The 24,091-nt window shown below is 39.5% G+C and overlaps 3 protein-coding genes across 4 annotated transcripts; 1 reads left to right on the top strand and 2 right to left on the bottom strand.

Moving 5' to 3' along the window:
• The first annotated feature begins 272 nt into the window (after positions 1-272).
• Positions 273-7,762, top strand: LOC133988011 (rabenosyn-5). The gene is made up of 12 exons (XM_062427528.1): positions 273-330; positions 1,139-1,440; positions 1,793-1,927; positions 2,040-2,140; positions 2,243-2,288; positions 2,391-2,552; positions 2,669-2,940; positions 3,083-3,153; positions 3,528-3,614; positions 3,730-3,832; positions 3,931-4,035; positions 4,129-7,762. The coding sequence occupies exons 2-12, from the start codon at positions 1,278-1,280 to the stop codon at positions 5,242-5,244; spliced, it is 2,361 nt and encodes a 786-aa protein (XP_062283512.1). The 5' UTR covers positions 273-330; positions 1,139-1,277; the 3' UTR covers positions 5,245-7,762.
• A 139-nt stretch (positions 7,763-7,901) lies between these two features.
• Positions 7,902-10,411, bottom strand: mrps25 (mitochondrial ribosomal protein S25). The gene is made up of 4 exons (XM_062427526.1): positions 10,208-10,411; positions 9,139-9,245; positions 8,932-9,019; positions 7,902-8,391 (listed from the first exon to the last, which is right to left on the bottom strand). The coding sequence occupies exons 1-4, from the start codon at positions 10,339-10,341 to the stop codon at positions 8,202-8,204; spliced, it is 519 nt and encodes a 172-aa protein (XP_062283510.1). The 5' UTR covers positions 10,342-10,411; the 3' UTR covers positions 7,902-8,201.
• A 386-nt stretch (positions 10,412-10,797) lies between these two features.
• On the bottom strand, positions 10,798-23,861 carry nr2c2 (nuclear receptor subfamily 2, group C, member 2). Of its 2 annotated transcripts, XM_062426775.1 has the most exons (15): positions 23,724-23,861; positions 20,546-20,630; positions 20,220-20,315; positions 19,797-19,997; positions 19,547-19,652; positions 19,245-19,424; positions 18,089-18,245; positions 17,884-17,974; positions 17,495-17,640; positions 16,714-16,891; positions 15,310-15,431; positions 14,994-15,133; positions 14,431-14,568; positions 13,936-14,041; positions 10,798-13,174 (listed from the first exon to the last, which is right to left on the bottom strand). In XM_062426775.1, exons 2-15 carry the CDS (start codon positions 20,603-20,605, stop codon positions 13,000-13,002), a joined length of 1,896 nt encoding a protein of 631 aa, XP_062282759.1. In that variant the 5' UTR covers positions 20,606-20,630; positions 23,724-23,861; the 3' UTR covers positions 10,798-12,999. The 2 variants fall into 2 exon arrangements, 1 of the variants encoding a protein (XP_062282759.1); XR_009925569.1 differs by lacking the exon at positions 10,798-13,174 and having other exon boundaries at positions 13,949-14,041; positions 14,962-15,133.
• Positions 23,862-24,091: the final 230 nt, after the last annotated feature.

Below are 24,091 nucleotides of genomic sequence, written 5' to 3'. Positions count from 1 at the left end.
TGTGCAGCATGAACTGTTCATGCTCATGTTTCAAATAGTATCTTTTAAACATCTTGGATAATTAACAGCAAAGCAGCAGCTCTTACAAACCATAGACACAAACCAAAAAAAATGAAGCAGACAACTAATGAAGTAGATAAAACATACAGACTTGAATTACCTGCATTGTAGTCCTGCTGGTTTGATTTGGCGTCCACAGTGAAGCGCCTGTCGTGTATGTCCCTCCTCGCTTCCCGTACATACCGACCGACAGTCACATGACCAGGCTGCTGCCGCTGTCGAGCTGTCAAAGACAAACTGTCAACAACACACTTATTGTTTCACTCATCTGTAAGTATAAATAAACCATCATTGGTTCGTTTAGCCTCCGGGTATTTGTATCTATGGAAGTCGGAAGTTATTCATCTCCGCGTTTTTTTGAACAGCGTGAGTAAACAAAACCGACGGCTGAAGAAAAGAGAGAGAGCTGCTGCTAGCATCTGAAGCTAACGACACATCCTCTGTTCAGTTTCAGGGCGGTCAGCTTCACCCAGATATTGAGATAACTCCAGATACTTAATACGCAGATTAGATCCACTAAAATAACTGGATGGCTGTTTGCAATCAGTGAAATGATTACTAATGCTACTAAATACTGTAAACTCTTAACTGATGATAGTGTTAGGTGGTATTCAATTAAACATGTAAGTTTACGTGCATGTGGATCATTGTGGGTGCACCCATGAACCTTTGTTGCTTTATTCAGACTTACTTAACTCACTCTGGAGGAGTATTATACAGTAATGAGCTCCATTGTGCAGGTTTGTGCGTGCACGTTTTCCATTGTGCAGGTTTAATAATGATATTCTATCAAACCTAAATAAGAAATTAAACACATTTTTTTGATTAAACAATAACTTTTCAAGCTTTTTATGTATATGACAGACTACTGTGGAGCTGTTTATTGCTGTGTCACTCCTCCTGCCTCTCATGCTATAAAATCATAAAAGTCACATTGTCTCATCATGTTTGCATAAGGGACCAAAAGTGGCTGAAATTCACCTTCCAAACAGATTGCATGAATAAATCTGTGTTGTTAGTTTTAGGTTGTAATATAACAGCTGGGATTCATTGTGTGGATTTTGTGTGTTACATGTAGCTTCAGTCTGTGTCCCAGGATTATCTCTGGCGTGATGGAGCTAGCATGGAGTGGTTTGCACTCCCCTTGACATGTGGAGCGACGCAGGATCCCACCACCTCGCATCTCATTTCCAGCAGCACGGCCGATCACAGCTGTCATGGCCTCCAGTTACCCACCCCCTTTTGAAGGTACAGGTGAAGTGAAGGAGGGCTTTCTCTGCCCACTGTGCCTGAAGGACCTGCAGTCTTTTTACCAACTGCAAGACCACTACGAAGAGGAGCACTCTGGGGATGACCGCCATGTTAGGGGACAGCTGAAAAGTGAGTCCTATGTGATCTACTTGGATACTCCGCTATAGATGTAACTTAAGGACACTGCAGTGTTGGACCAGGAGAAAATTGCTGCCAGGATGACTTGGCAGCACGTGTTACTGTAGCTTCTCGAAGACAGACAGTAGATGAAATGGGAAAATGAGGAAATGTGGAAATTGGTTGGAAACTGCTTTTGTCATTTTTTGTAGTCCTAACCAATGTCATTTTTCACATTGGCTAGGACTACATTTGCGCACATAAATGAATAAATAGAAGATATATCAGCTTTTTAAAAATATAATATCCTTTCTGCATTTTTCACACGTGATGTTAAGTTGTGTCCTAATTTCTTTGTGCACAGGTTTGGTTCAGAAGGCGATAAAAGCCAAAGATAAGCTGTTGAAGAGGGATGGAGAAGACAGACCGGACACGGGCAGTTATGAGTCCTTCTACTATGGTGGAGTGGACCCATACATGTGGGAGCCTCAGGAACTGGGTGAGGCTGGAATACTGAGCTGTAAATTGTGTGGAAATAAATCCCAACTCCACTTTCTTTCTCTGTTCAGTTGGCTTCCTTCTTTCATAGCAGTTGTGTTTCTCTTGTGTAGGTGCAACTAGAAGTCACCTGGACTTCTTTAAGAAACAGCGCGCAGCCAGGATAGATCACTATGTCATTGAGGTCAACAAGCTCATCATCAGACTGGAGAAGGTGTGTTTGCATCAACTCATTCAAACCATTATTTTCTTCCAGTTGTTGTTACAATTAGACTTAAAGGTGCCAACTTATTTATAATGAAAACTCTCCTTTCAGTTGACGTCTTTTGACAGGATAAACTCGGATGCCGCTAAAATCAGAGGTTTGTCCACATGTTTTCATGTATGGATTGACTCCTCTCAGTGTTTGTCAGTATGATTTTTTTAATATCATGGAATTAATGAGTGCTTTCCCTCCTTTACAGCCATTGAGAAGTCAGTAGTGTCATGGGTGAACGATTCAGATGTCCCGTTCTGTCCTGATTGTGGAAACAAGTTCAACATCCGGAATAGACGGCACCACTGCCGTCTCTGTGGGTCCATCATGTGTAGAAAGTGCATGGATTTTGTCCCCATACCTTTAGCCCGTACGTATGAAAAATATCCTGCAAACTGTATAAAAATCATCACAGATCAGGTTGAAATAAGACTTTTGAACATATATCCCAGTACAGTGAATTTTCTTTCTGTTATCTGTTCACAGAAAAGCTCATTAGTGGGACACGAGAGGCTTTGTGTGTACCTGGAAGCCCTGGTCAGTCCCAGTCACCCCCAACAGGAGGTGGCAGCAGCAGTGGCGGTGGGATGGGCTCCAGGAGAGGCAGCATCAGCAGCCTGAGCAGCGTCACTTCCATGCTGGAGGAAAAGGACGACGAGAAGATTCGCTGCTGTCACCACTGCATGGATACATTGCTAAAGAGACAACAGAAGCTGGAGGAGAAAGACCACATGCCTGACATAGTGAAACTTTATGAGGTTAGTAGGTCAGTTGGAGTGCATTCCTTTGTTTTGCTTTCATACCATTTTTAGTTTACTCAGTTGTATCCTTCCCGTCATTTTTTGTTTTTCTTTTGGGGTTTCCTGTTTTTCACTTGCTCCTAACTTGTCTTCCTGTCAGAGGCTGAGGATGTGCATGGAGAAAGTGGATGAAAAGGCTCCAGAATACATCAGAATGGCCGAGTCTCTCAAGTAAGCCACATTTAAAAGATTAATTATTTAGTAAGCATTACTATTGTCAGAAATATTCTTTTGATTATTTTAATCATACTGTAGATTATTCTATCAATTATTTTCAGGATCAAGCACCAATAATTATTAAAAAACAAACCAAGGACAATCATCCATTTTTGGTTTTGTCCAACTAAAAGAAAAACAGCAAATGTTCACATTTGAGAACCATTTTTGCTTGAAAGATGACATAAACCATTGATGAATTGTTAAAAATAGTTTCAGATTAATTTTCTTATGTTTAATTAATTAAACAATTGTTGCAGCTCTACTTTTGAATTTTAATTAGAGAGTCTGTTTTATTGCTTACTGTCATGGCCTTGTGCTTTTCACAGTGCCGGAGAAACCTCATACAGTCTAGACAAGGCTGGTGGACTGAGACTGGAAGTACAGAAATACTACGAGCTAATCGATGCCCTAAGGTAGATGTCAGTCCTAATTTACTGTTTTAAAATTGTACCAAAGACCTCAGTCATGTTTGTCAAATATGGGACTTTTAAAAATATTAAATTGAGTTCTGTGGTGTTTTCTTCTCAGTAAGAGGATTTTAACACTAGGAATTAAAGATGATCCACCTCCACATCCAAAGACACTCCAGCTGCAGAAGATGGTCCGCTATACAGCCACGCTGTTTGTCCAGGTGAGACTATAAAGAGATATATCTTTCCATCACTCTTATCGTCACTCACATGTATTCCTGTCCCTGAATTCACCCCCTAATTCTTGTGGTCATCATAGGAGAAGCTGTTAGGTCTCATGTCTTTACCAACTAAGGAAAAACATGAAGAGCTGAAAGAAAAGAGGAAACAGGAACAAGAGAAGAGACTCCAACAAGAGAGACTGGTGAGATGGTTAACAGATACTTTTCTTGTTTATTTTTTTTTTTTCATCAGGGGAACAAAATTTGTATACTTTCAATGTTTCCCTGCTCAACAGGCATCCCAGGAGGCTTTGAAGAAGAGGCAGGAGACTGAGAGAAACCGTCCATCTGCCAGCACCAACGGAGAGCTGCCGCAGGCTCCTAGAGCTCCACGCATGACCAAAGCTGGTGGTTGGTTGCCCTCCTCAGACTCTACCAATGTACGTAGCGAGCTGGAAGACCCCCTCCTGCAGCAGATCGAGAACATCCAGTCATTCCTTCGTCAGGCGCGGGAAGCTCAGAGGGCAGATGAGGTAGCGATGCTGGAGGAGAACTTGCGTCAGCTGCAAGACGAATACGACCAGCAACAGACCAGCCTGGCCATCACTCTCTCCCAGAAGCTGGCTCGGGAGGAGAGTCTGCAGCAGGGAGAGCTCAGTCGCCTGGAAGCTCGGGAAAGAGAGGAGAGGGAGCACCAGGGCCCCGCTGTGAGCTCAATTCAGCCTTCCTTCACCTGGGAGAGGTCTCTGGATATCGGCCCGGCAGACGGCTTTCAGGAAGAAGAAGACACAGCAGCAGAGGACTTGACTCCAAAAGCTGAGAGGAGCCCCTCATCCGTTAGAGCATTCCCTGCTCTCACAAGCCAAGAGGAGTCACCTCCAAGGTTGAGGAGCTTAGGGGGGCATGTAACCCCCCCTGGTGGTGAAGGAAACAACAGCAGCCCCCTTAACCCTTTCGATGAAGAAGACTCTACTCCTGTTGAGGAGGATCCATCTAATCCCTTCTTTGAGGACATCAAGAAGGAACACAAAGAAGTAACCAATGGAAAGAAAGAATACAACCCCTTTGATGACGATAATGAAGAGGAAGCTGAGGGGGACAAGCAGGCTGAGACTGCACCTGCCAACCCCTTTGAGGAGGAGGAAGACACTGACACAGGCAATCCTTTCATGGAGGCCTGTGGGAATTCACCAGGAGCCTCGACCAACCCCTTTGACGGGGAGGATGATGACGAGGTCTTGCCTGATGTGGACCTGATAGAGGAGGAATTGCTGCTGCAGCAGATTGACAACATTAGGGCCTACATTTTTGACGCTAAGCTCAGCGGCCGTCTCGATGAAGTGGAGCTTCTGTCAGAGAACCTGAGAGAGCTACAGCACACTCTGCAGGAACAGAAGAAAAAGAAACACTGACACCATTCCCTCAGAATCCCTTCATCACCTGCTACTTACCAAGTCCTGCAAGGTTAGCTCTGAGCACACTCATTTTAGTTTGGGTGAGGCACCTAAACACAAAAGATTAGGTTACTTCCAAAATTAAATATGTACTAGGCCTCAGTAGTCTGGACTAACTCTCTTCCTTAATTTCCTAACATCTTTTTAAACCACTTATGTTGTACAGGGTTGCAGGGACTGGAGCCAATCCCAGCATACACTGGATGAAAGGCTGCATATAGCCCGGACAGGTTGATTTTTAAGCACTGCAAGCAAAAGTTCATTTGTACAGGCATGTCACAGACAATACTGACCCTGTTGCACATTTATACAATGGAAGACCGAAGAATGCCATTTATAAGACAGTTAGATGTTTTTTTTCAGTTGAATTCAGTTGTGGTCTTGTGGAAGTCAGAAGCTATAAACGATATCAAAATGTAACCATGGCTTAGGTTAAACAAATGGGAAACATGGAGCAACTAATGCATGTTTAAAAAAACAACAATGAATTGATTCACTTATGAATATTGGGCTTGTCTTCTGACACATTTTATTCCTCTGTGCTGTAGACTTCTGTAGTTAGCCAAAAACTATTTAAAAACACGTCAGTGAGTCACACTGCTGCACTGGGTTAGTTTGAGGGTGTTAGTTTGTTAGTTTTGAGCTTGACTAACTTGTTGTGCTACACATCACAACCTCTAAACTTTAAACTACATTCTACATTGTAAATATCTTTAGTACAGAGTCTAGTAACGCTCTGTAAACTGAACATGGTCATTGTCATCTGACTTTCACAGAACTGCTCTCCAGAGACTGAAAATATAATTGCTGGTATTTGTCTTTGGAGCCGTTTCTAAACAAACTAACCTAACCAGAACTCTTTGTGATGAAGGAACATGTCACCCCGTGCAACAGTGTGGCTCACTGAGGTGTTTTTAATAGCAACAACCGAGGTCTACATCACAGAGGAACGCTATATGTCAGGCTTTGTCTACACACATCATACTTGTAATTAGGATGAGTTCACTGTTTGACAATGTGAAAAATATAGAACATCACCAGTCATATCCTTTTAGGTGAAAATGTCTTATCAAAGAACTGTTAAAACTGGACTACGATGTTTAATGAGAAATTAAATTATACCTTTACGACCATATTTGGGCTGCTTACTGTTTGAAGGAAAATAATCATTAAATAAATTGATAGACATTAATAATTAATCACTGGCTCAGCATTTACCATTTTAGTCAGACCACTTGCACCTCTTGTCATTGCAGAGCCTGTGACCCTATGTACCACTGATTTGTGAGGGGAAATTAATTAAAGGCACAATACACAGAATTAAGCCATTGTTGTTGCTCCTGCTACGTGACTGTCACTCATACTGACTGTGTCTCCATGATGGCATGATCACAAGGAAAAAATGTTTATCTTTAATCTAACTGTTTATAACTACAGGTAAATGTGTAACATCCATGACTTTAATTGAATATGTGTTCTAACAGTGGTTGATTTCAGTGAAGGTAGCTTTTTCTGTAAATTCAAATGAACATCATTGTTTGGATGATCTGGCAGATTCAGTGCTTTTTTAAATTGTATTTTAATTTTTTTGCATCTTGTCTATGTTATTGTTGGTCTTGGCATGGTTTGCATTTTAGATCTTTATTGTAAAGAAAAACAAAAAACTAATGCATTTCAAATGTGACAGTGAGCCAAGAGAACAAAAATTCTATCTTTCTGTGCAATTCCTACAGGTTGTGATCTTATCGTTTACAGTGACACTACTGATCCAACTGAGCACTTGGGTTGCATAATTTATGTTTTGGCCTTTCTGTCGAGCTAGTAACCAACCTTGTCTTCCTGCTTTTTTTCTTATACATTTTGAACATATTGATAACATCTCTCATGCTGTCAGCCAAGATCTGTATGTAAAGCATGTTATCTGTGCAGTGGTTTCATCCAAGACATCCATCCAACCAGCTCACCCACTACGCACCTTGTACATACTAAATATTTGCCAAGGCACTTTGTAGGCAACTTTAAGTCAACACTTAAGAATTCACTCAAATCCATGAGTATGCAGAAATGATCTTTAGCTCAAAACATCATTTTAAACACAAGAGTTAGAACATTTTCCGTCAGACATATATTACACTACATGAATGCCAGCAAGTATTATCACTGACAGTGCTGCTACGTCTGTCCCTACATGGATTTGTCATTGTGCTTTCCTGTCCGTCAGAATGTCCATATTTCTCTATCGCTCTTCTTCTGCTTAGCTGTGATGTCCACAGACCATTTTAAGCAAAACATGTAACACACTAAAAGTTTTTGTGACAGTGTGAACAACTTGAGGCATTTCTTAATGTGTTAGCAGTTGATTTTAACATTGGAAGTCATTAGGGTTAACATCTCTGCATTTAAAAGATCTGACACAAACATCAGTTCATTAACTTTAGAAAATTTCTTCTCTGCACCAATAAAAAAAAAAAGTTGTCTACAGTAAAATGTTTGTATTTATCTTCTTTTCATAAATCTACTACATCTAAACTTGATCCTGCACCTCTCAAGAAAATATTATAGTTATTATTTACATAAAGCGGAATAGAATAGGTAAAATACTGCAGACAAACATACAAATTTGTTGTTTTTTTTATTTAAATTAACAGCACTATTCAGCCCGAGGTCGACACGGTTCGATGTAAATCACAGCTACATGCGTTGATCTTTCAACCAACTCAAATCACGTACAAACACAAACCGAGGCCGTAGTGTCGACTGCCCAAACATCGACATCATGTGTTGGTAGGTTTCTGCTGCTTTAAGCTGGAATAGAGCGTCGCTCCTTTCTCGTAATCGTATAAAACCAAACATGATGTCACAACGTAATATTATTGTCCAGTGAATATCAACAGTCCGCTTTCCTTCTGAGCCTCTCACTCCTGCGACGCTGCCATCTGGGTACGATATTTGCCCGTCATCTCTTTGGGCAGTGGCGTGTGGCCAGGACAGGGCATCTGGCCCTCCACCTCACAGATACACTCCCTCAGACAGTACTTCTTTGGCCCAAAGTTGGCAGGGTTGGTTGCCTGTTTCCTGGCTTCAGCTTCCTCCTGTAACACTTCTCTGTGGGCAGAGAGAGAGTGGAATAAATACATGAACATATCGTCTCGTCACTGCAGGAATAGTACACTAAAAAACATACAATACATACTCAAGTTAATGTACAGTAAAGGTTGGCAGAACTTTAGTGTCATTTCTCAGCATCTGAATCAGGGAGAAGACCTCAAACTGTACATATTTATATGAACACTTGTTTTGTGAAGAGAATAGACTTTGCTTCAATAAATTATTGGGATATGGTTCACATGTTTTCTTTGGCTGGTCTTAAAGGCTGAATTTCAGTTACGTGATACCGTTTTCTAAAGGTATTTGACCGTGGCGATTGAAATTAATACATTACTCATTATCTTTGAACACTGTTTTTTGCGTAAAAATCTTTTGAATGCATCTGTGGCCACTGTTACATTATCAATATCAACATAAACAGTCACAAGTCTGATATTTGATTTTGCTGAAATGACTGAGCCCTAATCATGAATAAATATCATCTTGTAGATGTTATGATGCATCGTGTATGTTTAGGAATGTCTGGAGGTGACTTACTCTGATTTGCACAAAATCTTCTTCACATGTTGGGAAATGTGTTTGTGGTCCTTTCCCTCCACATCCACCAGTACCTGTTCCCCATCATCTGCAGGAGAGACACAGGAGATCAGCCCAGCACAGGTGCAAATTTTTATATTTAAAAAGAAAAGAAAATACATTAGTAATAGTATTACATGTAAAACAATAAAGGCAAGGAGTACGCACCCAGGTAAAACTTTAAGAATGGTGATGGTGTCATATTTTTGAACATCATTATTTGGACCCACGGGTTTTTGTATTGAATTTGAGGAATATTGAAAAACACGAACTTTCTGCAACACAAGAAGAGAGGGCAGAGTTTAGGAACAATTTCACATAACAGTGTTCTTAAGTTCAAAGGGCTTTAATGTCATTGTTAAAAACAACAAAACTGCATTACTGACTACATTATAAGATTTTTCTTGGTCCTGAATGCACTGAGCCATGATGGTTTCATTTACCATGTTTATATTAGCAACATTTCACACTACTTTCTACTTGTTATATCACCTTTTTAAAAGTGGCATCTCTGTAATAGCTGTGGTCCTAAAACATGCAGTACATTTAGTGATACCATTTTCAGCAATTATTTGATATAGACAAGGAGACTGAAAAATGACATCCACGAGTCATGATCTTTGAATTTTACTTATGCAATTATCTACTCTATGGCTATTTACATACATTATATATGAGTTAATTTAGTGTGAAACACTAATATAATACCTTAAAGATTCTCAGAAATATGCTTGCAAATTACTGCTACTTGTTCAAGTGTCTTATTTATATTTCAAATAATATCTATGAGATTGAAATGTCATTCCAGTTTCTACAATCTGAAGATTTGCTGCTTTTGTTTATCTTTTATGATATATAAGATGTAGAGAACTTATATTTTATAGACTTAATCGATCAATTTATTCGTCGAGATGAATAGTTGACCAGTCGAAAATGTAAATAACTAAATTGCAGCCCTATAATCACAGTGACTGATACTTTCAGCCATGGACATGCTGTCTCTGACATATTATAATGCAAATCTGATATTACCAGAGTTATTATGTGCAATGCTGCTACATGTTGTTGTCACTGAGATAACACAGTGGTACTCAGCGTGCTTGTAGTGTTATTTAGCATGAAATTTACTGTAAAATTGGGGCAAAAAGACCCGTGTGAAATTATTCTGAAATAATTAAGTCGGAGATGGACAAATTGGTTAAAAGTTGACATCTATGCGCTAGCTGTTAGCTCTGACCTTGCTCCTTCGCTGAGGTCTCCGTGTGTGTTGTAATTCACCGTCATGATCTTCACTCTGTTTTTAAAGACGAGCTCGCCTTTCTGGAGGTACTCAAGTGTCCTCCTGATCGGAAACCTTCCTTTCATAGGCATTTTAAAGTCCTTTATTATTCCACAAAATACCACCTGAAAGCTGCCTGCGCCTCAAGTCGCACAAGCTGCATGCGGAGGGCGCCTTTTGATGACGTCGCTGTCACCCGAGCTGCTTGGCACAAAAAGTTTTACTGTTTTGCATTTATTTAAAGTGTGTAGAGGAAAGACAAACAATAAATAGTGGAAATATTTAAAAAGTTATTATCGAAATAATTGTTGAACAAAGAAAAAACAAGGCAAAAATAGGCAAAATTAAAATAAGTCACATTTTACTTCTAAGGCCGTTTTTGACAATAAATCATAATGTTAAATTAAACCACATATTCAGATAACTTTTCATAATTAAGATAATAGGATAAAGTACCCACATCAATGTCTAAAATAAACCTCTTTCACTTTCTTGATGAATAAAAGGAGGTGTGACAGAGTTTGATGAATAATTGTTTATTTCTTTTATAATGTGTGGCTTCAGAGAAGCCAGCCTCAGAGACTGGAATGCTGATACAGGAGCTCAGTCGTTAATACGCTTGTTTTACATCTTCATTGGTGTGAGGTAGAAATGTAAGGTTATGACAAACTTGAGAAAAACATGAATGTTGTTGAATTACTAAATCTCAATGTTTGAAGAAATACATTTCACAATGGGCAAAAAAACAAAGAACATTTACATAGTACAAAATTTTAACCGTAGGATACTCCAACCACAAAGATGAGATAAAATATTTTCTGATCTAATATCCTTTTAATGTTGGAGCTGCTCATGGTAAATATTTTAAAGCCACAACATTTAAATGAATATTTTTTATACAGCATTTCATAAAATGCACTTAAGCAACTTTTTCATGCACTGCAATGAACTATAAAAATTAGAATGATGCTCCTTGTTAGGGCAGACAGCGACCAGATTTTAAAACTCCGCTTAAAAACAACATGCACTCATTTTTAATGAAATTTCACGTACAAAGGTCGTTTCACACCAGTGTCTTTACAAACAGTCTGTGTGGGTTTTAAACCCAAATATTACAATTGACATTTATTTCACAAGACATAATCATTGTTGACTTCTTTACATCCCCTTAATCATTCATGTTGCTGCGGATGCTTATTCTGAACCTTTATACCTTATATGTAGGTAAGACGATGCATATCTTCATATGGTCTTAAAGACATCAATGCACTTGAGACTGGCTTCCTAAAAAATGCCTCTTTTTTAAAATCAGGGAAACCTGCCCAAAAGTACTTTAAGTACACTTAGTATGCAACAAGCAAGTTTGTTCACAACACATTTTTTATAAAACATACAAAACAAAAAGTTTTAGTCAGCATGAACGCAAAGAAACGCCACAAAAGCTGATTGATGTGCACTTAGCAGAATACAAATGCAAACACAAGTACAAAAAGTAGCATAGCTACACATAAGCAATATTTTTTCAACCCAAAATGTTTAAGAGCTAATTCCTTAAAAGAAATAATTGCCATTGATAAATACATGTACAAAATGCAGTTTGAGAAGAACAGTCATGACATTGATGGGACTGAAGGAAATAACACATAATTGATTGTCATAAAGGGAAAAGTGATGAGGTGATTGCACAGGTTGTATTAGTAACTTACTCAAGACAGAAATGTGTACCTAAACATAAAAACACTCCAAAACCTTGAATCTCTGAGATGTCATTCAGTATTAAAAACATACAAACAAAAAAAACAACATATTGACAATCTGATTTGGCTTACTTCATTCTGTGAATGCAAGTTAAAGATGAAACTGAAAGACAGATTGGAGACATGGATCATGTTGTAATGATCTATAAATGCACCATGAATATTTTACAGATTAAGGATTGAGGTTTGCTGCCGTTAAACTGAGTTCATTCTTGTACCTGACTGAAGTTCTCTTTCCCGCTATTATTTAGACTTATTTAAAGTAAAGAACTGTATATTAGGAAAGAGAGAAAACCATTAAAAAGCATGATTTAATTCTCTGTTACATAACATTCATAAAAGTATACTTATTCTGAACTCTCAAATTAACAGCACAGTCATTAAACCAGTTTATGCTGCACATAATACATAACATTATAACCAAATACAGCTTTAAAGGACATTTACGTACATAGATTTAGTTTAGTCCTAAAATAAGACTCATGAAATTCTCCTTTCCGATGTAATATTTCTGTTTATGTGGTTTTTAGATTACAGACTGTGTTTCTTAATTCAACCTGTATGATACTGGCAACAAAAAATAGTGTTACATTATGTATGTAATAAACATGTAAGCATGATAAGATTTTGATAAGACTAAAACTATTTGAAAGGCTTGGGTCAAAAGTCCATGTGTAATTAGCTTGTAGTGCTATAAAAGACAGAGAAGGAGACCTTTTTCACTCAGTTCAGAGCCGCTGAATTCAGGCCAGAAACTGTTCGCCTCTGCTTCACATCCAGAAAACATTCCAAGTGTCATCCTGGCTTTCCAATGCCAGATTGATCTGCCACGGATTCCTGAATGTCTTTGCACCATGCATCATTAGAAAGCAAGGAGCTGCTGCGGGACTCTGGATTTGGGTTCAACAATTCGAGAGACAAAGAGAGTACACCTCTGCGGAGACTCACGAATCTTTAAAATCGACAGTGCTGGGTGCTGGAGTGACGGGGGTGTCATTCTGTAGGGTCAGAGTCCTGGCTGTTATACTCAGCCGTCTCCATCTTGAGGATGTAGGGAATGATGCTATCAATAGAGACGTTACCTATTAAGCCGGTGAAGAAGAGCTCCTCTGTGATGTTTGAGTTCATGAGGCGCAGGGCCGGGAGACGAGTCAGGATGCGGGTCAACCTGGGGAAGCAAAAATGCAACAATAGCTGGGTTTACATGGAGCCTAACATTCCGATTAGAATCGGTTTAGAATCACAAACCAAATGAAAATGCTCCACGTAAACACCTCAATCAGAATAAACAGGCCGAAACCGAATAGAATTTCATTCGGTTTCAGAGGGGTAGAATATTCCTTTCCCAAAACCAATCAAAGGTAAAATTTTAACATGTAAATGGTGAAATGGTGAGTTGTCTCACTGCGTTCTTTCTGCGCATGCTCCGCCTTGACGTAGCCTAAATGCGCAGTGACATTTCCTCACTTGTAGATATGGTTGCTTCCAAGCAGAGCAACTAATACAGGTTGGAGAGCTTGTTTCTAATTCAAACTCTAAAAGACTCTCTCTAAAAGACTTAAATATTAACTTAAATAAAAGTGTCACAACAACAGCAACTACTGTGCTAATCAGTTGACATCTTTGGTCAATCACGTGATGTTTACATCAATCTGCGCATGTCACACAGCTGCAAAACGTCTGCTCTGATTAAATTCGGAATAGATCACGTCACATGTAAACAGTTGTCCTGAAATCTTCAATCGGAATGAAAAAAAGTCTCCATGTAAACCTGGCTAGTCACAGCAATGTCAAGAGCAATACTCATATACTCTATTCCTTAAGCTATCCAGGTCCAGAGGATACTTTACAGGTTGGCAAAGTAGGAAGTCCTTAATTAATCAATTAAAGTTAAAAGCACTGTTATGAAAAGGATATTTTTTAATGTACCTGTAGGTGTCATCTGGATATGTTTTCTGCACGTAGTCCTGCAGCTCCATCAGGGCTTTCCCCTGGAACTTCTCAATCTGCCCGCTGCTGTCCACACCTGGATGATCTGAAGAGTCAAACACACAAGTCATTACCCAAAAAGCAAATACTAGTTGTTTGTATAATCTAGAGCTGCAACAATTAGTCAACAGAAAATGAATCAATTATTTCGATGATCAATTCATTTTTTTTGAACGTGAATATGTGAATATTTTTGGTGTTTTTAGTCTTCTGTGATAATAAACTGAATCTTTGATTTGTGTGTGTCAGTCAGGACAAAACACAACATTTTAGGTTGCATCTTGCGACTATCAATCATGAAAATAATTATTAGTTGGGGCCCTCCCTAATCTTATCATTTTCAGTCCTTTTAATCATTTAATTTCCATAAATGTTCTGTAATTCCTTCAGTTTAACTACTAACAGCTATAACATCCATTATTAAAGCAGACTCACCAGGACTGAACAACACTATGGCCTTCAGGTAGGCATATTCGTAGCTGTCAGTCTCCAACTTCGTCATGCTGTTGCAGAACTCTTGAAACTTCCAGATGTGCTCCATCACCTGTTTCACCCTATCACCTGACAGCTTGTCTGAGACAGAAGCAAAAGCCCAATTTTAACTTAAAACATTAATATTAAAAAAGTAATTATTTCACTTTCATCTTAACTGGGTGTATTCATCAGAAACAACAACAAACATGTAATTCCCATCGCTGCCTATGAAAGATTGGCCCCATGCAGTAATCCTCATAAAGCCAACACGACTGAAGTGGTGAGATGCATCAATTCTTCAATTAACGTCAAAATATGATTTGTCATTTGTGTGACACAGACAAATGAACAAATGATTTGGCCCCACATTGAGCTAAAAACATTCCTTCAGTCCTCCCCAGTAATTATTCTGTGCTTTGGACCTAATTTGTTATGGTAACAGCTTACATAAAAATCACATTTTTTCACTCCTTTTTTATATCTGTGTCCTACTGTGAAATGATGACGAGGTCTGTGGTCCATACCATCCTGGATGCTGCTTTGAAGGTGGTTGATGATGGCAGCGAGGATGGTCGACAGGTTCATCACATGAGCACACTGAGCAAGGCCCAGAGTGAACAGCTCGTTCCAGCAGGCTCGCACCAGACTGGTGTTAGCCTCCTGACTGGAGACAGAAGACAGACACAAAAAATAAAGAGAGGAAGATAAAAGTTTGAGCCTGTAAATACATTTTAATGCATACCCACTCCTGTTCATAAAGTGACACGAGTAGATCTGAGCTTTCAAATATTATCTCCTGAGAGTGTATTTTAAGTGCTCTTTTGTCAAAAGTATTCTCACCCAAGAGCTGAGAAGGCAGGGATGGAGCGTGCCCAGTGCATGGAGAGGAAAAGAAGTCTGGATGCTGACTCACAGATGTAGTGTACATTCAGGTACTCGGGCATTGGGCTGGGCATGGTCAGCTGGAGCCAAGAAGCAGGTACAGAGAAGGCTTAGGATAAGGGATGTGTCATTAAAACCAAATAATCAAATAGTTGTTTGCAGGGTCTAAAGTTGACCTTTGTGCTGTGGTCTTTTTTTTTTTTCATTGAAAATATTACTTAAGCTGTGTAGCCTACTTAAGTGTTCATTAACAACTACTGCAGAGCAATTTTCACTTTCAGCCACCTCTACCTTATTTTGAAGTAGAGCCTGACATGGAGCGAATTTTTATTCCTGCCCTCGGCTACTTTGACTCGTTATTAAGTTCGCCTGCTAGCTAGCTGACTGGAGGGAATATGATGCAGACGAAGCCACACAAAATTCCAGCGTGGAAAAACTGCTGACTCATCTGAAAACGCATCCATCAGCTGTGACGGTTACTGACGGAGACGGACCTGATGATTATCACCAAAAACGTCAACATCTGTTACAGCTCCTCGAAAGTATGACAAAAATCGCAGTGAGAAAACGAATGTACATCACTCATTGCTAATATGATTGTAAAGGATATGCTCAGTGTTGTTTATGACGGATAGAAAAAATAATCCAAGCTGTTATATTCTTAGAGGTCTGTAAGCCTGTAACATTTTTTCTTTTAATTAATGTGTTTCTGTAAAGAACTGAAGGCTGATAACATTTCAATAAATACAAGTTTGTGCAGTTAAAGCTTATTGTTTGTTATGAATATTGAAAGTTATCATCAGTCATCGGTTATACCCACCGACTAGTCGACCCTTAAAAAATGGTCTCATGCAGGATAACACATTACAGCTAGCATCTCAGGTCTTGTGTTTGAGTGTACAAGAGACCAGCCTATGTGTAATACTACACATTGTCAAAATTCAGTCAAAGTACAAATATATGGCACTTTGAGATCTAAATTCTTTCAGTGTGAAGGGACTAACATTTGGAACAACCTCTCAACCAATGAAGATATTTCAAAATGTGTGTAATTCTTTTATTTATTAAAATGGAAAGAGGAGAGTTGGATGAATGTATCTAGTATGTTAGAACAAATGTGTAGCTTGTATAATTTGTGTACTTTATCTGCCAACATTCAGTCAGTAATGTAGCACAGCAGTCTTTGTCGTTTTAATTATTTTTTGTGAGTTTTGTGTTTATGCGTGTCTGTTTTATTTTTATGGTTTGAATCTGTGTGCTTTTGTTTGTGAGTTTCAGTATATTACAACAGAGACGTTTTTTATATGGCATCAATTGTCTCTGTTATTTGGGTAGTTAACTGTAAGAAGTGACCCTGCACACCTTGAAGCTGACATGGCTGTCTGTGAGCAGTGGTCCCTCCACCTCAATGATTGGAGTCTCTTGGTCTCGACCGATCAGCTGGATGGTTGTTCCACTCACACACTGCAGCTTATCTACCAGACTCTGCCCAACCCCGGCTTCAGGCGGGTTGAAGACTTTGGCCAGGGTGTCAAAGGCACTGTGAGAAAAACACACACACACAAACACACATTTAAATTCACTGATTTGGCAGAAGACTCTTTACTACATAAATAGGGGGGAAAAATGAAACTGTAACTAGAGCTGATCTCATATCACAACATCAATATAATATCGCAATACTGCCCAGCCCTAGCTGTAAATAATCAGTATCTTAAAATAATAGCAATTTACATAGCAAAAAAATTTCAGAAATGTCAGAAGTGAAATCATTGCAGATATTTCAATCCAAAACATTTGCTAGATATAAAAAAAAAAGGAAAGTGCAACATCTGAGAGTAAATTACAGTTTGGTTAAGCCTTATGTTTTAAATTAGAAGCATTCTTTGAGCAACCTTATCTTTTGTAATTATACACAAAAAAAGCATTTAATGTCATGTAATTGAGACAAAATGGGGTTCATTTAAAGTTACAGATATAAAAACAAAATCTTTTTGGTATTCAATTTCAAATAAACTGCTGCCTAAGAGGCCGCTAATGAGAAACACGGTCTGACTAAACAAATATAATGTCTCAGTGTGTGAAACATTGCTGATACTTCTCACAAACACACTCCCCTCCTCCATGTGCACTGCTGACTGACCGTGTTATCTCGCTGGCAGATTGCTCCTCATGTTGGCTGTCTGAGGTATCGCCATTGTTCAAGTTCTCCTTTAGCGAGTCACTCAGGTTGGCCAGTGATGTCACCACATTGGCTAGTGTCCCCAAGTCTCCCTGCCCAGACTCCATCTAAGGAAAAATGAAACAATGCAGATTATATTACATCATTTATGAACCGGCACCTTGTTCCGCTACACTCAAGATCGTCCTGGTCTGGAGCAAAGCATCAAAATTGATGTTTTGTTAACCCCAAAATAAATAACAACTTTATAATCCAAGAGCATCAAGACCTCTGCAGAAGGATCACATTTCTACTATAATAGCAGACTGCGCAAGAAAAAGCAGATTTTATGTTTGCAGTAACAGCTGTACCTTTGAGTCAGTGGCCAGCAGTAAAGTCCCATCACTCTGCATGACAGGCTGCTGGATATTAACCAGCATCCCCTGGTCCAGCAGGCTGGATCTGCACATGACACAGAGCATCATTAAAAACCAGCTCACATAACACAACATTAACTGTTTACACCACATACAGGCTCAGCTATGAGGTTTGTCTGCAGGTCAGATTTCCACTAACCTAGATCCATCTGTCTCTGCATCAGAGATAAAGGTTGGCGTGGCGATGAGCGGGCTGTTAAGGTCCTTGCGAATGTAGATCTTTTGGGTGGAGGCAGCACAGTTGGCATGCTTCTCTCTGGGCACAACGTCGATGGGCTTTCTCTCACTTTGTACAGCTGAGGACAAACAGCAGACAAGTTATTGACTCTCTTCTGGTCATTAGTGAATTATGATAATAACAACAGTGATCCCAGAGGAACGTTCTTCCTTTTGTTCTCCCCCTCAAACACAGAATAGCATTCAGTAGCAATTCAGTGTCTTCCTGAAGGACACTTAAGTGTTGCTGTAGGGTTAAGTTAGAATTATTCTATTTTTTTTAGAAAACACGAAAGACCGCTGGGTTTAACCTGCATCCTTTGGTTGGAAGAAAACTCTCAACCTTGCTGAAGTATGCTAGCCTGACTTGTTTCTGAGTAGGGCTGCAACGAATGATTATTTTCATTATCGATTCATCTGCTAATTATGTTTTCATTAATCAATAGATCTCTAACTAAATCTCTAGTCTTTAAAACAAGAGCAAACCTTCAAAAGTGCCTAGATCAATATCCTCGATTAAAAAGATGACATCATTAAATGTGTTGTTTTGTCTCATAAATGGTCCAAAATACTTTAATGTAAGAATGAGAAAAGCAGCAAATCCTCACATTAAAAAACCTGGAAACATCAAATCTTTGGCATTTGTTTTGAACGATGACTTAAATGATTAATGGATTGTCAAAACAGTCTTTCGTTCGTCTAATCAATTAATCGACTAATGTATCGTGAAGTGTAGCATAAGGAGAGTAGTAGCAGCGAGTGCTCCGTATGTGTGTCTACACAGGAGGTGTTCAGGCAGTGTTGAGCATAGCTAACCTACATTTTGGAAGCATTTAGAGCCCAACAAACAATAACTGTACTTATGTGTGTAAAACGGAGAAAACAGACTAAAATTACACTTTGGTTCTGGTGTAACATGCATGGCAAGCAAGCTGGTTGCAGGCTGCCTAGACAGTCAACAATACAGTGAAGCACTTTCTGTGTATACACGGGGTAATCTTTCCAGACCTATTTTTGAGTGGAACTGTATTTTCGTCTCAAGTTTACAAAAGGTGCCCTGCACTGGGATTCAAACTCACACTCAGTCTTCATCCCCATTTTAAGGCATTTCTTCAACCGGCAGAACTGGCAGCGATTGCGGTGGTGTTTATTGATGACACAGTCTTGTTTACTGCGGCAGCTATAGGTCAGGTTCTTCCTCACGCTCCGTTTGAAAAAGCCTTTACATCCCTCACAGCTGACCGCTCCGTAGTGACGCCCTGGGCACAGAGAGAACCAGTCAGCGTGAGTCACTGTGTGTGTGGGTGCATGTGAGATTATGCAGCGCAACATGCCGTCAAGATCAGTTGAAATACATAAAAAGCAACATAAACTAAAGTACCTGAAGCCTTGTCTCCACAAACCACGCAGTACTCCACCGGTTGTTGTCGGCTCAAATCACCTGACTGCCCTAGCAACCGCTCCATTGACACTGGATCTGTGACAATCTGACAAGCAAATCCAACACAGGCCATTAACCTTGTGTTTCACCTCGATACAATGTCAATATCATGGTTAAAATAATATCAGACATGAAGACCAAGTTGTTGCCAGTATCATTATAGGGGGTGATAACATGGGGGAAAGTGTACCTGTATCCTTCCAGGCATCAGGCTGTCTGCAGCAGTAAAAATGAGCTGCTTAGTGTTGTGGCTATCTGGTGAGGCCAGGATGACCTTGCCTGCCCCCGAGCTCTCCGCCGTAGTCAGAATGAACTGCTGTTTGGGCACACTGGACGGGTTCATCGCTGTCACTATCTGGATCTTCTGACCTGTCTGCTGGTCAGTTACAATCTGCAGGTGTGAGAGATGGAAGGGACAGATAGAAACAGAGAGAGGGACATAAATGCACAGGCACCAAAAAAGGACAAAAAAAAGAAAACAAACTGAGATCGAGGGTGGACGATCGAAGTCGAATGTTACATCAACCTGTTCCTAGCTGCTTCTAATGCATCAAAAGAGGACAACAGCAACAGGTAGAAGCAGTGACAGTGATGCTGAGAGTACAACAGTTACCTGTATTCGCTGTGGTGTTGTGGCAGGCTCAGTGGAAATGACCTGAAAGCGCTGTGGTGACTCACTCATCACTGAGTCTGATGGAGAGGATGACGCCTAAAACACATTTTCACACACTTATGCAAATGATCTTAATCAATAAGCCTGCAACAAAACATGAAAATGTTATTATAAAACACTTTTACGTAAATGCAGAAGGGTACAGTCAAATGAGTGTCAACTGAAGGAAGGTAAGTCACTATGGCAACAATAAAGGCAACATCCAGCCACAGAGAGCAAACACATTATGTGAAGATTACACAGAACTGCACGTCATGCACACTCACCTCTGCCTCGTGCTCAGAGTCCACTTTCTGCTGAGCGAGCAGATTCAGGTTGGCCGTCATGATGATGTAAGGTCATTAGTGAGGTCTGTTTGGAAGAACGCCACAGACATTATTAATCAACAACAAAAGATGCACACCGCCACAAAAGAGAACATTTTTTATAACTGTTCTGTTGGTGCATCAGAGAGGATGCATTATAAACACTAAAATAAAAAGTTAAAGCTTATGACAGGTAACCAACCTGCTATGTCTCTTAACATGACACATACAGAGTACAGAGTGCTCTACTTATTCCCACACAGAGAGTGAACCGACACCACAAGAAAAAAGATTTCTATTCATTGAGAACGAGGCTATTGTGAGCAGATAGCTCAAGTGTCTGCACTTTTGTGAAATGTTCTGCAAACCATGTTTCCTATTGTATGTGATAGTTATGTGAAAAGCACTAAGCGCTGCATGTAAAAAAATCAGTGTTTTACTATTAGTGATTACTGCATCAGTGTGGTTGCAGTCTTAGAACACAGTTTGGCAGAAGTGCATCGAGAAAAACTGTAAGAAAGTAGGACTGCATCTAACAATTGTTTTCCAAATCAGTTCATTCTTGATTCATTGATTAGTCGTTTGGTCTATAAAAAAAAAGTTCATCACTGTTTCCCAAAGCACAAGATACAACTTAAAATGTCTAATTTTGTCCCAAACAACAGTCCATAACCCAAAGATATTGAATATACTACCATTGACGAAAGAAGCCCAAAAAAAACAGTTTCAGAGGCTGAAAGATATTTTTTGTATTTTTTCTTTAAAAATGACTCAAAACAATGAATTATATATCAAAATAGAAAACTGCCATCCACGTGGAACCTCTACATCCAGAAGAGCATGAGGACCTCAACCACCCCAGCTATAGACTCTTTTTACTGCTACCATCAGGCGAGCCGTACAGAAGCATCAGAGCCAGATCCAGCAGGCTCAGACAGCTTCTTACACACTTAATCACCCCCACCAAACACACACACTCTCCTCCTTACAAGACAGAATTTATATCTTTATCAGAAGTATTTATCACCCATCACTTATGTGCAATATAATGTATATTTATATGTATTTTAATTCATCTCACTACTTTTTCTTATTACTGGAAATATTTTATTATACACTCTAATTGGATCTATTCCTTAAACAAGCCAAATTTCACTGCATTCATTGTTGCCATCTGCTGTATGACAAGAAAAGCTCTTGCATCTTGATTAATTTTCTGTTAATCAATTAATTGTTTTTAGAAAACATGCTATAAACAGTTTTAAACCATTTTTTAACAATTTTTTCAGTACTCTGCATATAAATTGCTCCTGTCTCTTCATGTAATCCCAGACTAACTCGATGATGACATATAATCTGTCACTCTTTGTTCCTCTTGTCAGTGATGAGTTATAGTTATTTATAACTGTCTGTATGTTTGGGGTCGTTGTCATGCTGAATGATAAATTTGGGACAGATCAGACCCTGAACATTTAAAGTGCCTAAAAATTTTGCACAGTACTGTATCAATTATCAATAGTAGAGCCTGGCCGATATATCGGTCAACTGACATTATCGGCCGATACTGACCTATCACACGTATATCAGTATTGGTGAATATGTTGTCCAATATGTGCCGATATATGTATATATATATATATATATTTATTTGACCCTTTTTCTTTTAGTTTTGTGTTTGTTATGCATGTATTTTTTTTAAATTCATAACTAATTCTAATTATTTAATTCCAACAGAAGTTTACTGTTATAGTTCACTGATGTCATTTTATACAATAACATGTATTGTTAAACTGTAAAATATACCTTCATATCTTTTGAGGAATCATTATAAACAAAATGTGTGTTTATCAGTATATTCTGTACATATAATATTATCGGCCGATATATCGAAATCGATATTTCCGTAAGGGAATGAAAAGTTCAGGACGATTCCAGTGACTGACAGGGGCCCTAAAAAATATTAGAACATTAGTTCATTTTGTTAACTTATCATACTTAATAGATATTAATAGAACATTTTATTTACAATGTACTCATTAAACTAACGCTTTATTTTTCTTGTTTCTGGACAAAATTAACCATCCAAAGCCTCCGTACATCCTCTCCATCAGACTCTGTACAGTTAGTATCGGACTACAGGTGAGTTGAGAGCCTTCACAGGTAGAGGTTTGGTTACAGAAATTGTGCATGGTTGGTGTGACCTGTGTGTGTGGTGGTGGGGCCCAATGTGATATCTTTTCATGGGCCCCAAAATCCCTGGCAGCACCCCTGTGCGTGCTGGATAAGAGAGTTGCCTAAAAGTTTTGCACAGTATTGTATATTAGTTATCAATAGTGAGGTAACCATAATACATTTGAGCATCTTGCTGTGCACAATTAAGTTATTAATCAGCTGCACTTCACCTGTCATGACTATTCTTTGTTGATTTGGGATTATAATAAAAACTGCATATAGACAGCAGCACTCTGCAGCAGCTCTACAGGCACATTGACCAAAGGGAGGAGCATGCTGTTTCATATTGTTTACTGATTGGTCAAAGTGAATGTCGATCAATACGACCCCCCCACCCCCACAAACGCATCACCGATCACAACACAGAACAAAATGGAGAATCTGGCAATAAGCCAAACACACAGGAGACGAGTCCTTATGATAAATATATTTGAACATTTTTCTTTTCCTGCCAGCTGGCACTGCAGTGCTGTCAGCTGGCAGGAAATGTAAAAATAAAAGCAGCTTCAGTAAATAATTAAAAGTCACAGTCAGAGTAATTTCCACCCACTCCCTGTCCCCGGGATGGCAAAGGTAAAAGGGTCGAGTTCATATGCAGCACCAACTAGTTCCCCATGTTAGCTTGACGCATGTAAATGCAACCGGAGCTGCAGCAGGAGCCGACCGTAGCCCAGTCTCAGACTCTCCCCGGCGGGGTTTGTCATTGTAGCACACGGCGACCAAGTCAGCAGTGCTGTCACATATTAATAATGACTTTAACAGTCTGTGAAGCGTATCAATGTAAACAACGCTCTGTGCCCGGAGTCGGCCGACCGGCTAACCAGCTAGCCGGGGGATTAGCAGTGGTGTTTTATGATCCGGTATCTCGACCTCTTTCTCCGGTTTTCAGTCCTCGGTTGAGACTTACCTCCGAGCGGCGGTCATCTCACATTTGGCGTTCTCTGCTATTTTATAAAATATTAGCTTTGGTTTTCTTCTTCTGTTAAAGGTCATAGTTCGTGACCCCGCACCAGCCAGCGTGTTGATGATGATGGTTGAAGGTTTTTTTTTTCTTTTTCTTTTTTTCTCTCTCCTTCCTCTCTCGCGTTCTCCCCGCGCGCCTCTCCGACACCCCCCACCCCTCAGCGCGAGCCAGCCAGACAGGGCTGACGTCATTATGTCTGACTGTCGAGGGACTTTATGTCAAATTATGTATTATTATAAAATAATATGCATTGGAAAAAGAAAAAAAAAAGAAAAATGTAATGACAGACTATTAGAGACAAACTCAGAGGC

The sequence above is a fragment of the Scomber scombrus genome, chromosome 10 (assembly GCF_963691925.1).
Source record: "Scomber scombrus chromosome 10, fScoSco1.1, whole genome shotgun sequence".
Classification (NCBI taxonomy): Eukaryota; Metazoa; Chordata; class Actinopteri; order Scombriformes; family Scombridae; genus Scomber; species Scomber scombrus.
Note: the sequence above shows the minus strand (reverse complement) of the source record. Positions and strands in the feature narration are given on the sequence as shown.